Source organism: Melozone crissalis, unplaced genomic scaffold (genome assembly GCF_028551555.1).
Source record: "Melozone crissalis strain CALT ecotype California unplaced genomic scaffold, PUWL_Pcris_2 ptg000005l_1, whole genome shotgun sequence".
NCBI classification, from domain to species: Eukaryota; Metazoa; Chordata; class Aves; order Passeriformes; family Passerellidae; genus Melozone; species Melozone crissalis.
In genome coordinates, this window is record NW_026535783.1 from 29,277,692 (window position 1) to 29,291,876 (window position 14,185).

At 40.5% G+C, this 14,185-nt stretch overlaps 1 protein-coding gene across 1 annotated transcript in view; it reads right to left on the reverse strand.

The window, feature by feature from the left end:
* Positions 1-14,185, reverse strand: part of IDUA (alpha-L-iduronidase) — a 46,023-nt gene that overhangs the window by 4,046 nt on the left and 27,792 nt on the right. The window contains exons 3-13 of the mRNA XM_054283453.1: positions 9,604-9,686; positions 8,907-9,014; positions 8,163-8,258; positions 7,407-7,609; positions 6,807-6,986; positions 4,947-5,163; positions 4,135-4,350; positions 3,406-3,527; positions 2,040-2,165; positions 1,364-1,440; positions 465-565 (exon numbers count right to left, since the gene is read on the reverse strand). Of these exons, the coding sequence (XP_054139428.1) occupies positions 465-565; positions 1,364-1,440; positions 2,040-2,165; positions 3,406-3,527; positions 4,135-4,350; positions 4,947-5,163; positions 6,807-6,986; positions 7,407-7,609; positions 8,163-8,258; positions 8,907-9,014; positions 9,604-9,686 (1,529 nt within the window). The remainder of the gene's footprint in view (positions 1-464; positions 566-1,363; positions 1,441-2,039; positions 2,166-3,405; positions 3,528-4,134; positions 4,351-4,946; positions 5,164-6,806; positions 6,987-7,406; positions 7,610-8,162; positions 8,259-8,906; positions 9,015-9,603; positions 9,687-14,185) is intronic.

Genomic DNA, 14,185 nt, shown 5'->3' on the forward strand with positions numbered 1-14,185 from the left:
CCCTCCAACTGCAGGTAAACAAAAAAATACCCAAATAAAACATCAGTATCTTCCTTCACTTGGATATTTCATCTGAGTAAACTTCTATTGCAAGGTCTGGTCATGGTTTTTTGTGGGGTGTTTTGTTATAATTTTGCGTATTTTTACACCAGCTACAAATTGTTACTTAATTTCTCAGGGACCTTGCCAGGCCTGCAGCTCAGTGACTGGCTTTTGTGACAAGGAATTACCCATGACATACCACTAATAATGTCCTCACGACTACTTGTTGATCTCTGTTTGTCCTTGAAAATAAGTCTCTTACTGAGAATACAATCCTAAAGGAGGGGATGTGCTCTTATCTGTGAGGGACTGTGTGTTACTTGCAAGTTACCTACCTTCAGTAGTTACTAAACAATGGTTCACAAACTCATGAGTGGCAATATCACATGACAGATTACCTAATCTGAGTATTCTTGCCATACCTGGACTGTAGACCCAGAGAGTGAATATTGTGTCTTTGGCATTAATCCGCTGGTACACTTTTCCATCTGATGAGAATTCCACTTCAAAGGTCTTTATACACCTAGAAAAGAGAACCAGAGAGGTTTGTAATCACAACTGACAATACATGAACTCTCAAATACTATGAAAAATCAGGGCTGTTTCAACAAGAAGGACAAAAATAAGAAATGTTCAGTTGATTCATTCCATTCATTCAAATGTAGGATGGAATGAATTGGCACTATTAGGAAGAACCAGGGCTCCAACAGCCTCAGAAAAACACCTAGACTGACTTGCTGCTTTGGGTATACGCAGCATCACAAAATGTCACACATCTTTCACTCAGACACCAGGGTTATCAAGAATGAAGAATCTAGGGAGTCTGGCTTGAAAAGGACCTAAGTCCTTTTACCTTCCTGAGGTAATCTATTTGTACACTGGATCACCTTTCATAGTTCACATCTAGAGGGTTTCCAGTTGAGTTGAGCTTGCTGAAGAAAGCAACTGGAGGTTTTCTCTTCCAGTTCACATCCCTTACAGAGATGTCTAAGATCCCACTTAGGCCTCTGCTGATAATGTAACCTCTACCATGAATCTTCCTGTCTGCTATGCTGAATAGAATCCCCTCAGAGAAGTCACTGAATGCTGGTGACCAAAAGGCAGATTCCTTTGATCAGGCCACAGATTAGGCAGGGTTGCTTTTCACAGTTTGTGCACACAGGTCCTACAGTTCACTTTTGAGACAAATGCACTGTATCATCTATCAAGGAGCAACAATTCATTAATTTTTGACCTTGTTTTACTCTGTAGAGATTGTGGAAAGTTAGGGACTAGTATGTTGGTAACTCATTTGTATCAATTTTATTTTAAAGCCACTTACTTTGACTTAACACAGTCGTCATCCCACAGCACAATGACCTGCCCCTTTGTGAGAGGGATCAAATGAACACCAGTCACCTGTCCAAAGACACAAGCCCATGTAAAAAAACTGTACAAACCAATCAGCCAGGTCAAATTTCTGTGTTCATCCTTCCACACTAATTATTTGCTTTGATTTTTTTCCATTGAGATCAGGTGTAAAAACAAAATTCTTCACTCTGTAGCTTTTTGCAGTCCATGTCTCCCACTTGTCAACCCTGCAGAGGACCGTCAGAGGCTCTGGGTACCAGTATGAACATGGGTGAGACTGAATGAGCAGAAACAGATGTCTAATATGGAGGCCATGATTCCATTTTAGCTTTAGCTCTCAATTAACTTGTCAATTCTTGTAGCATACTATGTGATTTTTAAAGAGATACTGCACTTTTCAGTACTGTTTTACTAATTTCTCCCCATGGGAATTTTCATTCATCTTAGTGATGGCTCCTATCACTTGCTATGTAGTACTTTATCTTGAATTACATCTTTGAGAGCCTTCTCATCAAAAGAGAGAAGAATTGTTTATTTACTAATTCTTACACTTTTAACAATAAATAAATTCTATGGTCTTCTTCTAAGATTTAAGGCAGGAAGCAGTTTCAGTTTTGATGTGTCTAATGGTAGAATACAACACATACTTGATCAGGAGCTGATCTGGGTCTTGCACAGATGTGGATAAGAAAGACTGAGGGAACAGGAAAGTCTTGCTTCAGTGTCAGGATACCAGCTTCAGGAAATGGGAATGGACCTGTTACCAGTGGGTCCTGCGGAGCCAAAGAGTAGTGTTGTGAAAAGTCTTTCATTACAGCACCTAAAGACCAACTGTTAAACCAGTGTAAAGTGCTTGTGTATTAACTTTAGGACTCTAAATTTCCAATAGAGTTGGTACTGCTAATGCTTACAGGCATCAAAGTTCTCCACACTTGGAGAACTTGTTTTCCAGCTCCTCAGGAAACAGAGGGCTTGCCCAGCTCACAAGTTGGGTTGACCACAAATGCTCTTAGGCACATTCTGTCACTTCTGTAACCTCCCATGGACGCCTTTCAGGCTAGAGGTCTTTACAAACCATGGCCCCATCTCTTCCCAGTGTGCAGAACAAGCTACTGCTAGCTACAACAGCTACATGGCTGGTCTCTGGGGATGAGGCTGTACCAGACAGCCAAGAGCACGTACAATCTTGCTGCTGCCCTTTTTAAGGAAGAGCTGATGTCTTCTACAATGTCCCACAGGCCTTAGCAATAGTCAGTTGTGGTGACTGGGAAGAGAAGACACAGTACTCTGTACTGAAGTCAGAAAGCGAGTACTGTCTGTGGGCCCTGAAGGGGATGAAGATGACCTCTGTTTTAAACCTGGGAGTCTGAATGCATTGGGGAAACTATGGGAGGGGGAGCTGAAGTGACAGGCTGCTCTCATATGCTCACATACAGTAAGTAATCTCTGCATGGCTTTCGTCCATAGGGAGGAGAGGACTTCTCAGAGAAGACTGACTCCTTAATTATCTCTATGGTGCATTCAGCACTAGTGAGGATGAGGGAAAACTGTCAATCTCCATGTGAGCCCCTCAGTTTTCTGAACTTGCACTGGGCAGTTTTCACCTCAGGGAGGTGTTTGTTTTCTACTATTAATGGGGTTCATTTCAACCTTCTAATGCAGCAATTTGGCCATTCTGTCATATACACAGGGCCATGTGACTTACCTGAGCAGATGGAACAGAAAGAGCCTCAAAGCCCACTGAATATTCAGAGAGAAGGCAGAACTTCCCCAGGAGCAACTGTGCCTCCTTATTTTATGGGTAGGCCCAGAGTGAAGAGATTGTATAACACAAACACCAAGGCATAAGCTGTGTGTGAGCTATACTTTTCTGCAGGACTGCAAGTGAATTTTTGTGTGTATATAAAAAGTGAATGACTGTGGGCTAAGGAAATTTTTGTTAGAGGCCTGATTTGTTGTATTTTTCACAAGCACTTTACTCGTACAACACTTCAAGCAAACACATAATCATACCTCAGCATCCCTTATTTGCTGGAACTGCTCTGGAGAAGGAAAGTCAGGGCTTCCTAGGTTCTTCCACTTCAGATAGGGATTGGTTTCGTTGTTATCCATGTAATATGTCACATACACCATCTCTGTAGGAGATGAGACAAACAAAAGAAGTACACTCTTTACTTGGATTTAAAGATTTGCAAGAATAAATTTAGCAGGTGTGTAAGTCTACCTTTTCAAAACTGATTTCAGCACTTTGGAGCCTAACTTCCACTGGAAAGTCCCACAGCTAGGACTCTCATGAGGCTGTACAATTTACATTTGCCAAGTTTACCTTTCAAACTATTACTTCCACAACCAGAACCAAAATTCTTTTTTTGCATGCATTTGTTGGGTAACTCAATCAGCTGTGCAATTGTGTGTTCGTGTTGGCTGTCTTGGAATCATCTCATAAAGGGAATTGTTACTTGGCAATATCCAGCCAAGTACACCGAGATCGGTAGTTTTCCAGAAAGGTAGCACTTAGCAGTTGCTATTAAAGGTGGGATCAAAGTGTAGGCATTAGGAATGAACCTTTCAAAGAAGGACACCATTATATCTCAGAAAATCTAGGAGTGCACAAAAGATGACAGAGGAAGCTAGAAAAGTAAATTCACTCTCCCAATGAAAGGCAGTTCAGTAGAAGTTTTCCAGCTGATATTCCCTGTTAAAGATCACTCAATATGAGCTGTCTACATGGTATTTGTTTACCTCTATGTTTGGGGAAGTGGGTGGCATTCACTGTGACCGTGCTGATGTTAGATGAAGTCCTGTTATCCTCACTTGAATACATCAGTACTGTAGCTTGCCAGCTATCTGAGGGCTGTGTCTCACTTGGGGTGTGCACAGATGCCAGCACTCCAACTGTGCTATTTTGAGCGCTTTCATCTCCACTGATCTTCACTTCAGCAAAAATCTGCTTTTCTCCTTTAAAAAACATGACAACTGTTAGCATCACTGTTAGTCAGTCCTGTGTCAGAAGCTGCAGGGTCAAAGCATGCAAATAGACTGAGCATAAGTGAGCTAAGTGCTGCCTTATTTTACCAGTTACAGCCTTCAGTCAGATTTATTTCACAACAGTAGAGTGTTGTGAAATACATATTACAGCAGTTCTTATGCTTAGCATTTTAGCTAACAACATGCAAACAGCTGACAGTGAATGAAGTTCTCCCTGTAACATGCTGCATGAATCTTCCAGCTACAGAGATTTCTTAAAGACAGTTGCAGCCTGATGGTGTGTACCCCTTGCATCACAAAAGGGAAGTACCAGTCAACAAAAAGTGAGTGGCTGGCACACAGAGGATATAAATAAAGCAGTAAGTTAAATCAAACAGGTAACAGACTCTCAGAAATATTTTCTGAGCTATCAATCTGTCTGAGGAAATGAAGTTTCATTTTTTTAACACAGCTAGTAAACAGTGAGGGTAGTTCTTGCTTTTATAAATAGCAAGATGGTTGGAACTATCTTTCTTAGGCTGGAGACTTCTAGGTGGGAGGGGTTATCGACATGCTCTTTACTATACCTAGCAGTGCCAGCAAGCCCATGGCAGTCAGCACTGGTTTCCGCACCATCTGGACATGAGGTGGCTTTGTGTTGTTCATCTGAAAACGTGCTGTCAGAGTCCGCTGGGTGAAGTAATGAGGGTAGTAGCTCAAGAAGGCATTGTCATTACTCAGCAACGAGTAGTTGATGGTGTTGTTGGCTTTGGAAATGAGCAGGTTTTGGTGCTGGATGATTACCTGCAAAGTCATAGAGAAAACGAACCTTCACCTTGGAGAAAAACAATAAACATGCAGTAGTCCTTGTATTTTTTTTAAAAATCTTTACAGAATTCTGTAAAGAACTGTCCCTCTGCCTTTTAGAAAAGACTGAAGAAAATAACTGTTTATCATAAGTCTTGGAAAACCTGCACTTTAGGTACTATATTAATCACTGTAAAATATGAAGCACCTGCATAGTTTTGCAAGTAGTAAGTCTCTGAAATAATTAATAATAGAACTCTTCACAGATAATGAGCACATCTCCTTGTCTATTGCACTACAAATTATGCCCCCCTGTCTTGAATACTTAATTAGCAATCAGGATTTACCATCTGAATTAAATCTAAATAGTTCTCCAAATCTGGAGTTACTTTGTACCCACTACATCAGTGTCTGTGAGCTGGTCCTGGATTCTGTTTCTCAATTAGTCATTTTTCCCACTTGGTGCTAACTTGGAATTTATTCTCCTGGTATTTCACTGGTTGCTGTGCTGTTTTCCCAAAAAACATCCAAGTTCCCAAGTTCTCAGCATATTAGATTGTGCCTGAATATAAGAATTAAGCAGAACTTAAGAATTAAGTCAGAAGGCTGGCAACTGGACAGTCTCACAATTGTGTCTCTGAAGAAACACAGTGCTTCCATCTTCTATACAACCAAGTGTTAATTTTCCACTGGATGTGTCTTTCTTTTGCCCTTCATATCACCACATCACTATAAACACTGCTACTTTGTCCTGCAAACTGTCTGCGATGCAGTCATTGACTTGTTGCCTTAGCAAAGACAGCTTGTATATGCAGTCTCAGGGAACTGGGAGCCTTTGTCTCCTCAGGAGCAGCTGATAAGATGCATCTTTTTTCTGGGTGACATACATACTCTCGCATTTGGGAATTATTCCTCTGCACAGGAGCACTTGGACTCTATGTGCTGTTTAAGGTAGTGGCTCACAAAGCACTAGGTCTGCAGTAGAAATTATTGCTTTGCAGGGGAAGGGCTGAGCTTGCTCTGGGGCCAAGGTGCAATTATTGCAGAGCTGGGAATGTTGACCACTCTCTTCTGCTTTTCTGGCCAACATCAGTAATTACTAGCAGTAATTAATAAGATCATGTGTACAGCCAGTATCCCAAACCAAAGAATGGACTATGCTGAGAGCTCAAGGCACTTCTTTATTATACCTGATGTCTCTTGATGAGATAAAATTCTGAAGGAGCTGGGAAATAATTCTTACATATAGAGGTGACAGCCAGCAGTATAGACACCACAACAGCAGTATTACATGGAGAGAGCATGTGTGGGAGTGATCTTATCAGATGGATCTAACTGGGAGATGGTATACATTCTCAGTTCTCTAGCACTTCTCTGTGAAGTTCTCAGTTTGGTTCTGGGTTGGATTTTTTTTTAAAGAAAGATGAAGAAAACTAAAGTTAAATTAAATTTACAAATTAAATCAAGCTACTAAAACTAGACTACTCAGGGAAACCCCCACTGTACCAGTAGGGAGATCTCCTTTTTTAGGATCTATTAGTCTGAGTAACTGCTTAAAAATTAATTGTTAAGTCTACTTTTTCAACTGCAAAAACACATCAGGGGACACTACTGTGCCAAAACTACCAATGAACTGTTACCTTTACAACCATCGCTGCATACGTCACATCAGCTCGCCAGAGCTGTGGAATGGACCATCCAACCATTGGATCTGCTTCATCATTATATATTGCAACAGAAGAAAAACCTGGAAACAGCTTCTGAATTTGTTGAACTGCTTCTACTTCTTGTTGCAAGATGTAGAGAGAATTCCCACCTCCCTGCAACAATATTTCATATGTACTTAGTGGTAATGAGAAAAAGGTGGTAAACATACAGACATAACCTAAAGTCATAAACATAAAACATATTTCTTGGTCACCAAGCTGCTGTGGACCAACAAAACTAGTATTTTTCCTTCATCTACTACAGCACGTGCTACTTGCATGAGCTCCTCCTAGAATATAAAATGGAAAAGAAGTAGAAAAATTGTTTCCCTTTGGGAATTGGGCAAAGACAAATTTGCTTTGAGTTAAAGTCTTGTAACTGAACATCTTCAAAATTTTGCAAGAATAGGTAGCCATGCTTCCTGCTATAGGCTGGACACTCATAATCATCATCAACTTTGTAAATCAGAATAAAACATAGCTTTGATTGAACTGATTGAAAAAAATGGCTTTAAACTGAAATCTTGGACTAACCTTCTTATGGAGAGAGATGTAATCCAGCCTTACACCAGTCTCCCCTGTGAAGAAGTTGGTCCCATTGTAGCAATGACACAGAAGACTCCAGCACATGGGTGACTTCGGTAAGGGATGGAAGGAATCCCCAGGCCCTCCAAATTTTAGAAAAGGACTGGCTGCTCTTAATCCTTCTGAACAAGCATCATAATAGTTGAGAAACCCTGAAGTCCAAGCAGATGAATATATCAAAGATGATAACTCAAAACAGAAACTGGATCTAAAACTACAAGGAGAGGTTATAACCTTGTTATTTTCTTTATTTGTAAGGCTTCACAAATTGGGACTACCATTACCTATGCACTGACAACACAAGAAGACATCAAAACTTCACCTGCCTCTGCAACGTTCTTCTAAAGGTCTTGTAGGAGCATGTTCCCAAAGCATGCAGCTTCAGTGAGGAGTTTTCCTCTTATTCCATCCTTCTCCCCCTTAGTGCTACTAACTGTACTTTATATACTAAAGAACTGCTTCTTCTTAATGTAACTCCTGTTTTGTTTTTTCTGTGTCACAACCCTTGATACCCAAGTAGGGAATAAAGTGTGACCAGTAATATGACCTTAGCAAAACAGATTTGATGTATCTGTCACATTCCTTATCACTGCTGTCTACCTTACTTCTTTGTCAGTATACCTTACATCTCACTGTCACCCCTCTGCTCACCCCATACACCTGTCTCACTTCACCACACTCAGAAATGCTCCAAAACATGCTCACCTTTTACTGTCATAGACACATTGTCAAAGTCATGGTGGTCTGGTTCATTCCAGGTCTCAAAATTCCATTTAGCAACATGCTCCAATCCATACCTATCTGTAGGAGAGGCCTCATTTATCAGTGAGCTGCATATCCAGACAATACTATCAATAAGTGACTTACAAAGACAATACTATTAGTTCAGGCTGCAGGTGAGGCTCAGGACCCAGAACTATCAGTAGATAATTTCCCTCATTATTTTTAATAATGAGGTAAACGTAATTTGTGAGTTTCAAAATAATCTCTCATTTTTGATGAAATGCAGCAATATTTGAAAAAGACGCAAGGTGAGAAGGAGACTTACAGCTTTGTGATTAGGGCACCCACCTACCCTTAATTCAGGTTGAGCCTTCTGCCTTGTTAGAAATATTTGAAGCTGGCATATGAGAAGTGTTCAGGTTATCATGCTCCAGTGAAAGCTGGTATTTTACAATCACAACAATATAACAAGGTTAAAGATCAGTCCTTTGAGGCAGGCCAAATGTGCTACCCAGAACACTCTATTCATTCCGGATGTTGGCCAAGGATCAGTAAAAAGAGAGACTATTATTCCATGGTCTCCATGGTCTGTTTTGGCATGTTTGTTTTCCGGTTTTGTGTTGAAAGCCTGGGTCTTGAAATTGATCACAACACACAGAACTTTCTGAAGTAGCTAGAAAGGACTACAACAGAACAAATAACAATGCTTTTCTTTCTTTAACTTACCTATGTATCTCCTTGCCAGAACAGTAATTAAGTTTCTCCACTGTACCACATGTTCTTTATCTTCAAAATCTAAAAAATATCCTGATGGATTTCCCATCAATTCAAATCCTAAAAGAGACATAAGAAATAGGTCTCCTTTTTTTGTGAATGCTATCTCATTTTTATTAATGAAGGGTTATCACATCATCTGAAACAAACTTGTTAATGAAGAAGCATCATTAAATGGTTTCTCTTTTGTTTCCACATATTCCCACCAGAAATATTTCAGATTTGAGGTTGTTTACTTGTAACTTGTCAGTGACTATAGTAGTCAAAGCTATTAGCTGTCAACATAAATGCAGGGCTCAGAGGAAACTTAAAAACAGTGGATGTTTGCATAAGTTTATGGGAAGTTATACCTGGAGTATCTGCTTTTCTGGCCCTTTTAAGTATATGTCAATGGGTACAATATTCTCTTCATGAGATCTCATTTACAAGTACAACCATCTGAAACTGCCTTCAAAGGCAATGTAAAACCAATTTTGTTGTTTTAATGCTATAATATCATTTTGCTCACACTGGGACGTGATGTAAAGGCAAATAGGTAAACAACGAAATCTTTTATCAAAACCAGCTTTGGAAAAGCTTTCTAAGAATATTCTAATGATTGTACAATGAACAGATATACCGAGCTGTGCAGGCACGGAACTGCCCTTACCTGGAATCAGCTTATTTTCCCACAGCCGGTCCATAAGTTTATCCAAGGCAGTAAAATCATAGTTAAGTTTGCCATTCACCACTCTGAAGAAAAAAGGCAATAAAAAACACAAGTGTAAATATTATAGCAAAGATAGGACTTAGATAAGTAGATAATGAGTCAGATGGCTTTCTTCTCAAAATCTGCGTAAAACTGGGGTTCTTGGAATTGTACACAAACTTCCTTCCTCTAAAGTGATCACAGGTGTTCACCATAAGCATGTCTCTTGACTAATCCATGCCCTTTACCTATTTCAGCAGCAATATAATATACGGGTCTGCTTGCTGAATTATGTTTTCTCAAAAAATATTAGATTTTTAACTCTCTGCTGAAGCAAATTTTACATCAGTTTCCATTGGATTACCCACTGCTAGGCCAGCTCTTTTCACACAGCCTCATATGCAGTCTGTCTTAAGGTACTCCTAATCTGCAGTATATAATATAGATTACTTAGTAGCACTCCTTATGGATTTAGGTCCAGATGAAAAATAACTTTGCATCTTTCAAAGAATGCTGAATTTATGCACAAGATGTCTGTAATTTTCACCTCATTGTAAGCATTTGCTAAATATTTCTCCTGTACTCCCAGGATCTTGGGCTGCAAATCTTTTATCCAGCTTTGAATAAATGTATTCAAAGACTCAGCACCCTATGATGCATTCCTTTGTGTCAAGGAATCTTGCAGGAACACAGGTACCAAAATGTGGACATGCACATGGACGGGAACACTGGACCAGGGGATGAAAAATGGCATTTGCAATTTATATATGATAAACTAGAAGATTTGCTTTAAATTCCTGAAGGGCTTTTCTTGCCTGGCATCCAGTAGAAACAAATACAAGGTACTATGCAGGTCAATTTTCCACAATTTCTGAACTTATGGCCTGATTTAACTGAAATCTGAAAGGGATGGAGAATTTTTGCCAGTATGAAGTGCCAAATAAGAATTAACAATGAACTTCTGTTGAGAACATTCTGTTAGTGTGACTTACTGCTGTCTGGCCTAAGAAACAGCCTTGGCCTGGTGGCCAAATTCTGGCCTCAGTATAACCTGAGCAAAAGGCTTTTTAAGCACCATTGACAAAAATCCAGCCCTGGTCACACAGCGGCACTGAGTGAAGCCTTGGCAACCCCTCTCAAAGCTGATTTCTCCAACCATGCCAAGGCACTACAACTAATTCCTCTGGTACAGTGCAGCCTAACCACCTCTCCTGAAGTCTTTCCTGCTCTTTCCTAGGCACTTTGCCTTTGCTTGGGTAGAAAGCTATACAAGTGAACTATAGATGCAATGCTACTGGTATGATGGAAGGGGGAGAGACAATCACATTTCTTGCAAGTGATCAGTGCTAGCATAGCATGACAAGCAAATGGGATTACACAAGAGAAGAAGGCCATCAGCAGAGCTCTTAAATCAGTGCTGGGCTCTGTGCTCAGTGACAACTTGCTTCTTTCTGCACTTCTCCATGCTTTCTGTACTTCTCCTGAGCCTCTTTGATGGAGGCTCTTCCTCTGTGCTTTCTTGTCAAGGAAAGGTTCTAGTGAATATGTAAATGCAGTTCCAAATTCTCAGAGAATTAAGAAGGGCTGACAGAATTGCCTAGTGGATAATTAAGAGAACTGCGCAATATGAAGACTAATCTCTGACCAGGATCTAGAAGGGGAAGACAAAAGAGAGAAAGTAAGCGTAACATAGACCATATCCACTAAGCCAGCTCCACATGGTATGTAACATGGCACAAAATCTTAGCCCCAGCCTGGTTACACTCTTTTGCCAAAGATCTGAAGCAGATTTTTTCTTTTAAAAGTATGTCCCACCTCCATGACAAAAACTGCCATGTAGGCAGTCACTGATGGGCTTAGGGTTCCTGCCCAAGTCAAATGGCACAGCTGTAAAAGAAGCAAATAGTAGAAAGAAATTTACTTGCTTTAGCATTCTTTGAAGTATTTTAAAAGTCACTCTTGAACTAAAGAACGGCCATTTGGAACCTGGGTTTTTTTTTGCTTAGACAGAAGTTTTAAAAAAAAGTCCTCTTCCAAAGTTCAAATACTTTTTTTTTTTGCTAAAACTAGCTCTGCTCCCTCAGATCCATTAACTATTTCCAGTTGTACCCTGTGTTCTATTGAATAATTTGCTTACATGCACACTTACAGTCAGTATGCATAAGAATTATTAACTACAGTGTCTTGTAAAAAGTTAATAATGCCATACAGATAAAAGCAAATAAAATAGGGTCTTCCTGGCTTCAGTCTAAGGTCTACACAGTACTATTTGAAAATATAATCATAAATAAGCATATAAAATATAACCATAAATAAAACCTTCTATTTGATGCCTGTACACTTAAGATCCCAGGACACTTACAGTTTTCCAACTGCACCATTTAAAACAGAATGCCATTGCCAAACATGACTGAGTGATGGTACACAAGATCTTTTGTTATGCATGTAGGTGTAGAGGCACCTCTTAGGTTCTTTGGCTGATCTGCCACTTTATAAGGATCTTCCTACCAAGTGAACCAGACAATATGATCCCATTAATAAAATGATTACTTGACTGACAGGATTGACACTTGCTCAGATTTTGACCTTACCCTTACTTGTACTACATTCCTGATGTGAGATCGATGCATTTTTTTACAGCACATACAGTACTACTAGAATCTGGCTTGCAGGGTTGCCTGCATGTAGTGACTGGAAGCCATGCTGACTGTTGCACTTGGAAGCACAGAAACTGGTACTATTTACAAATGTTCTGCATGGACAAGATTGGCTCAGCTGCCAGGCCCTTGCCAGGAGTGCTCTGAAGACAATTTTAGGACACTGAAGAACAGATCAAAACTGTTACAGGCACATGACAAGGTAAATCTGTGGTCGAGAATTAATCCGTGGCGGAGGATAAATCCATGGCCAAAGCTGTTCAAAGCATCTTTTAACATCTAAACTGTTGGTGGAACATCATGTACCTATGATTGGGCTCTTGGTTGCAAGTTCACAGAATTTCACGATCTATTTCTTGCCTTCTCTTCCAATCTTTCTGTCATGGTTTCTAGACACAACTGCCTTCATTTACAAGCACTCAGAAGGTCATGTACTCATCATCTCTTCTGAGTGCTTGCAAGACTGTGATTGTTCATTGTCTGCTGTCAGGTGTTTTCAATGTCAAGCAGCAATCACTGTCCTGTCTGTGCCTGGCTTTCAACTGTTTCTCAGCTGGGATTTTTCCAGGAAGCTTGCCAGATAGACCTTCTTCATCTTCAGTCATCATAAACAACTACACTAAAGCACCTTTACTGGCATCCTGGTACCAACGCCCATAGAAGCACCAGGCCTGAGGCTTCTATATTCCAGAGACTGGAATATAGTGTCCTGCTGGTGAGGAAGCTTTCCAGTCTGTATCATGGTCTCCATTCCAGACCTACATGCTGTCTCTTGGGAGCAACAATCACGCTGTGAATATGAAGAGCAGTGATGAGTACAGAGGGATGTCTGCTGGCTGTCACAAAATCTGGTTGCTCCCTTCCTTGGAAAGGTCTGCTTCATGGGCAATTCTTTGCTGAATGAAAGGCTGCAGGCCTATCTTAACATCTTTCCACTACATCTTATTACTGAAATGTTTTTTCAAGTATGGAGGGAAATTCTTTTCAGATACATAGGTAGCACTGGACAGCTTGCAAGTGTTTTAAGATACATTGCGTTTCTTATCCATGCCACTTTTAGCCTACTCTCATTCACAAACTTAATCTCTTGGGAAGGCAGAGGTAAGACAGCTCTAGCTGTCGACACCTTGCATTAAAGTCAGATCTGCTACAGCTAGCACAGCTTCAGATACCACTCGTTAGCCTACAGCTATTGCTTCCCTTCCGTGTCTAGTATCTGTTGCTTCTCTTCAGGCCTGCATTGATCCAGTCCAGGAATATAGTTGCATGCCCTGGAAAATATGTGCACACACAAACATTGGACCAAATATCTTATCTACAGAAAAGAGAGAACAAAAACCACAGGCAGGGAGTGTTTCCATTCCAGGTGATCTTCAGTCAAGTACTGAATCTCTGATAACACATCAAGCTAACTTTATCAGACTTTATTTTACTGTACTGAATTAAATCTCCTGGAATAGGAAGCCTTGTGGCTGAGTCCTGTCAGAAGGTCACAGCCCATTTAGGAATAAAAATGTACCATGTAGGGTAACCATCAACAGAGATACTGTGTTAGAGAGCCTAGGATTAAGGATGGCTGGGAAATACCAGTATACTAGAATAGCACTCATCCTCGCCCTGACATTCTCATTCAGCTAAGTGTGGTCTCCCTTTTGTGTTTCTGGCAAACACAGCTACCACACACACCAAAAGCTGACATAATCTGGCTTACTTTCATAAGCATCTGAGAACAGCCTCCCTTTGGGCAGATTGGCCATAGTGGCTGGCTAACACCACTCCCACAGCAGCATGGCCTGCTGACATCCTCACTGGGGGCTTCTACTTGGAAAGACTGCTCAATTGCAAATGTAGTCAAGAAGCAGAAAACTGGCACAAGGTGTTAGCAG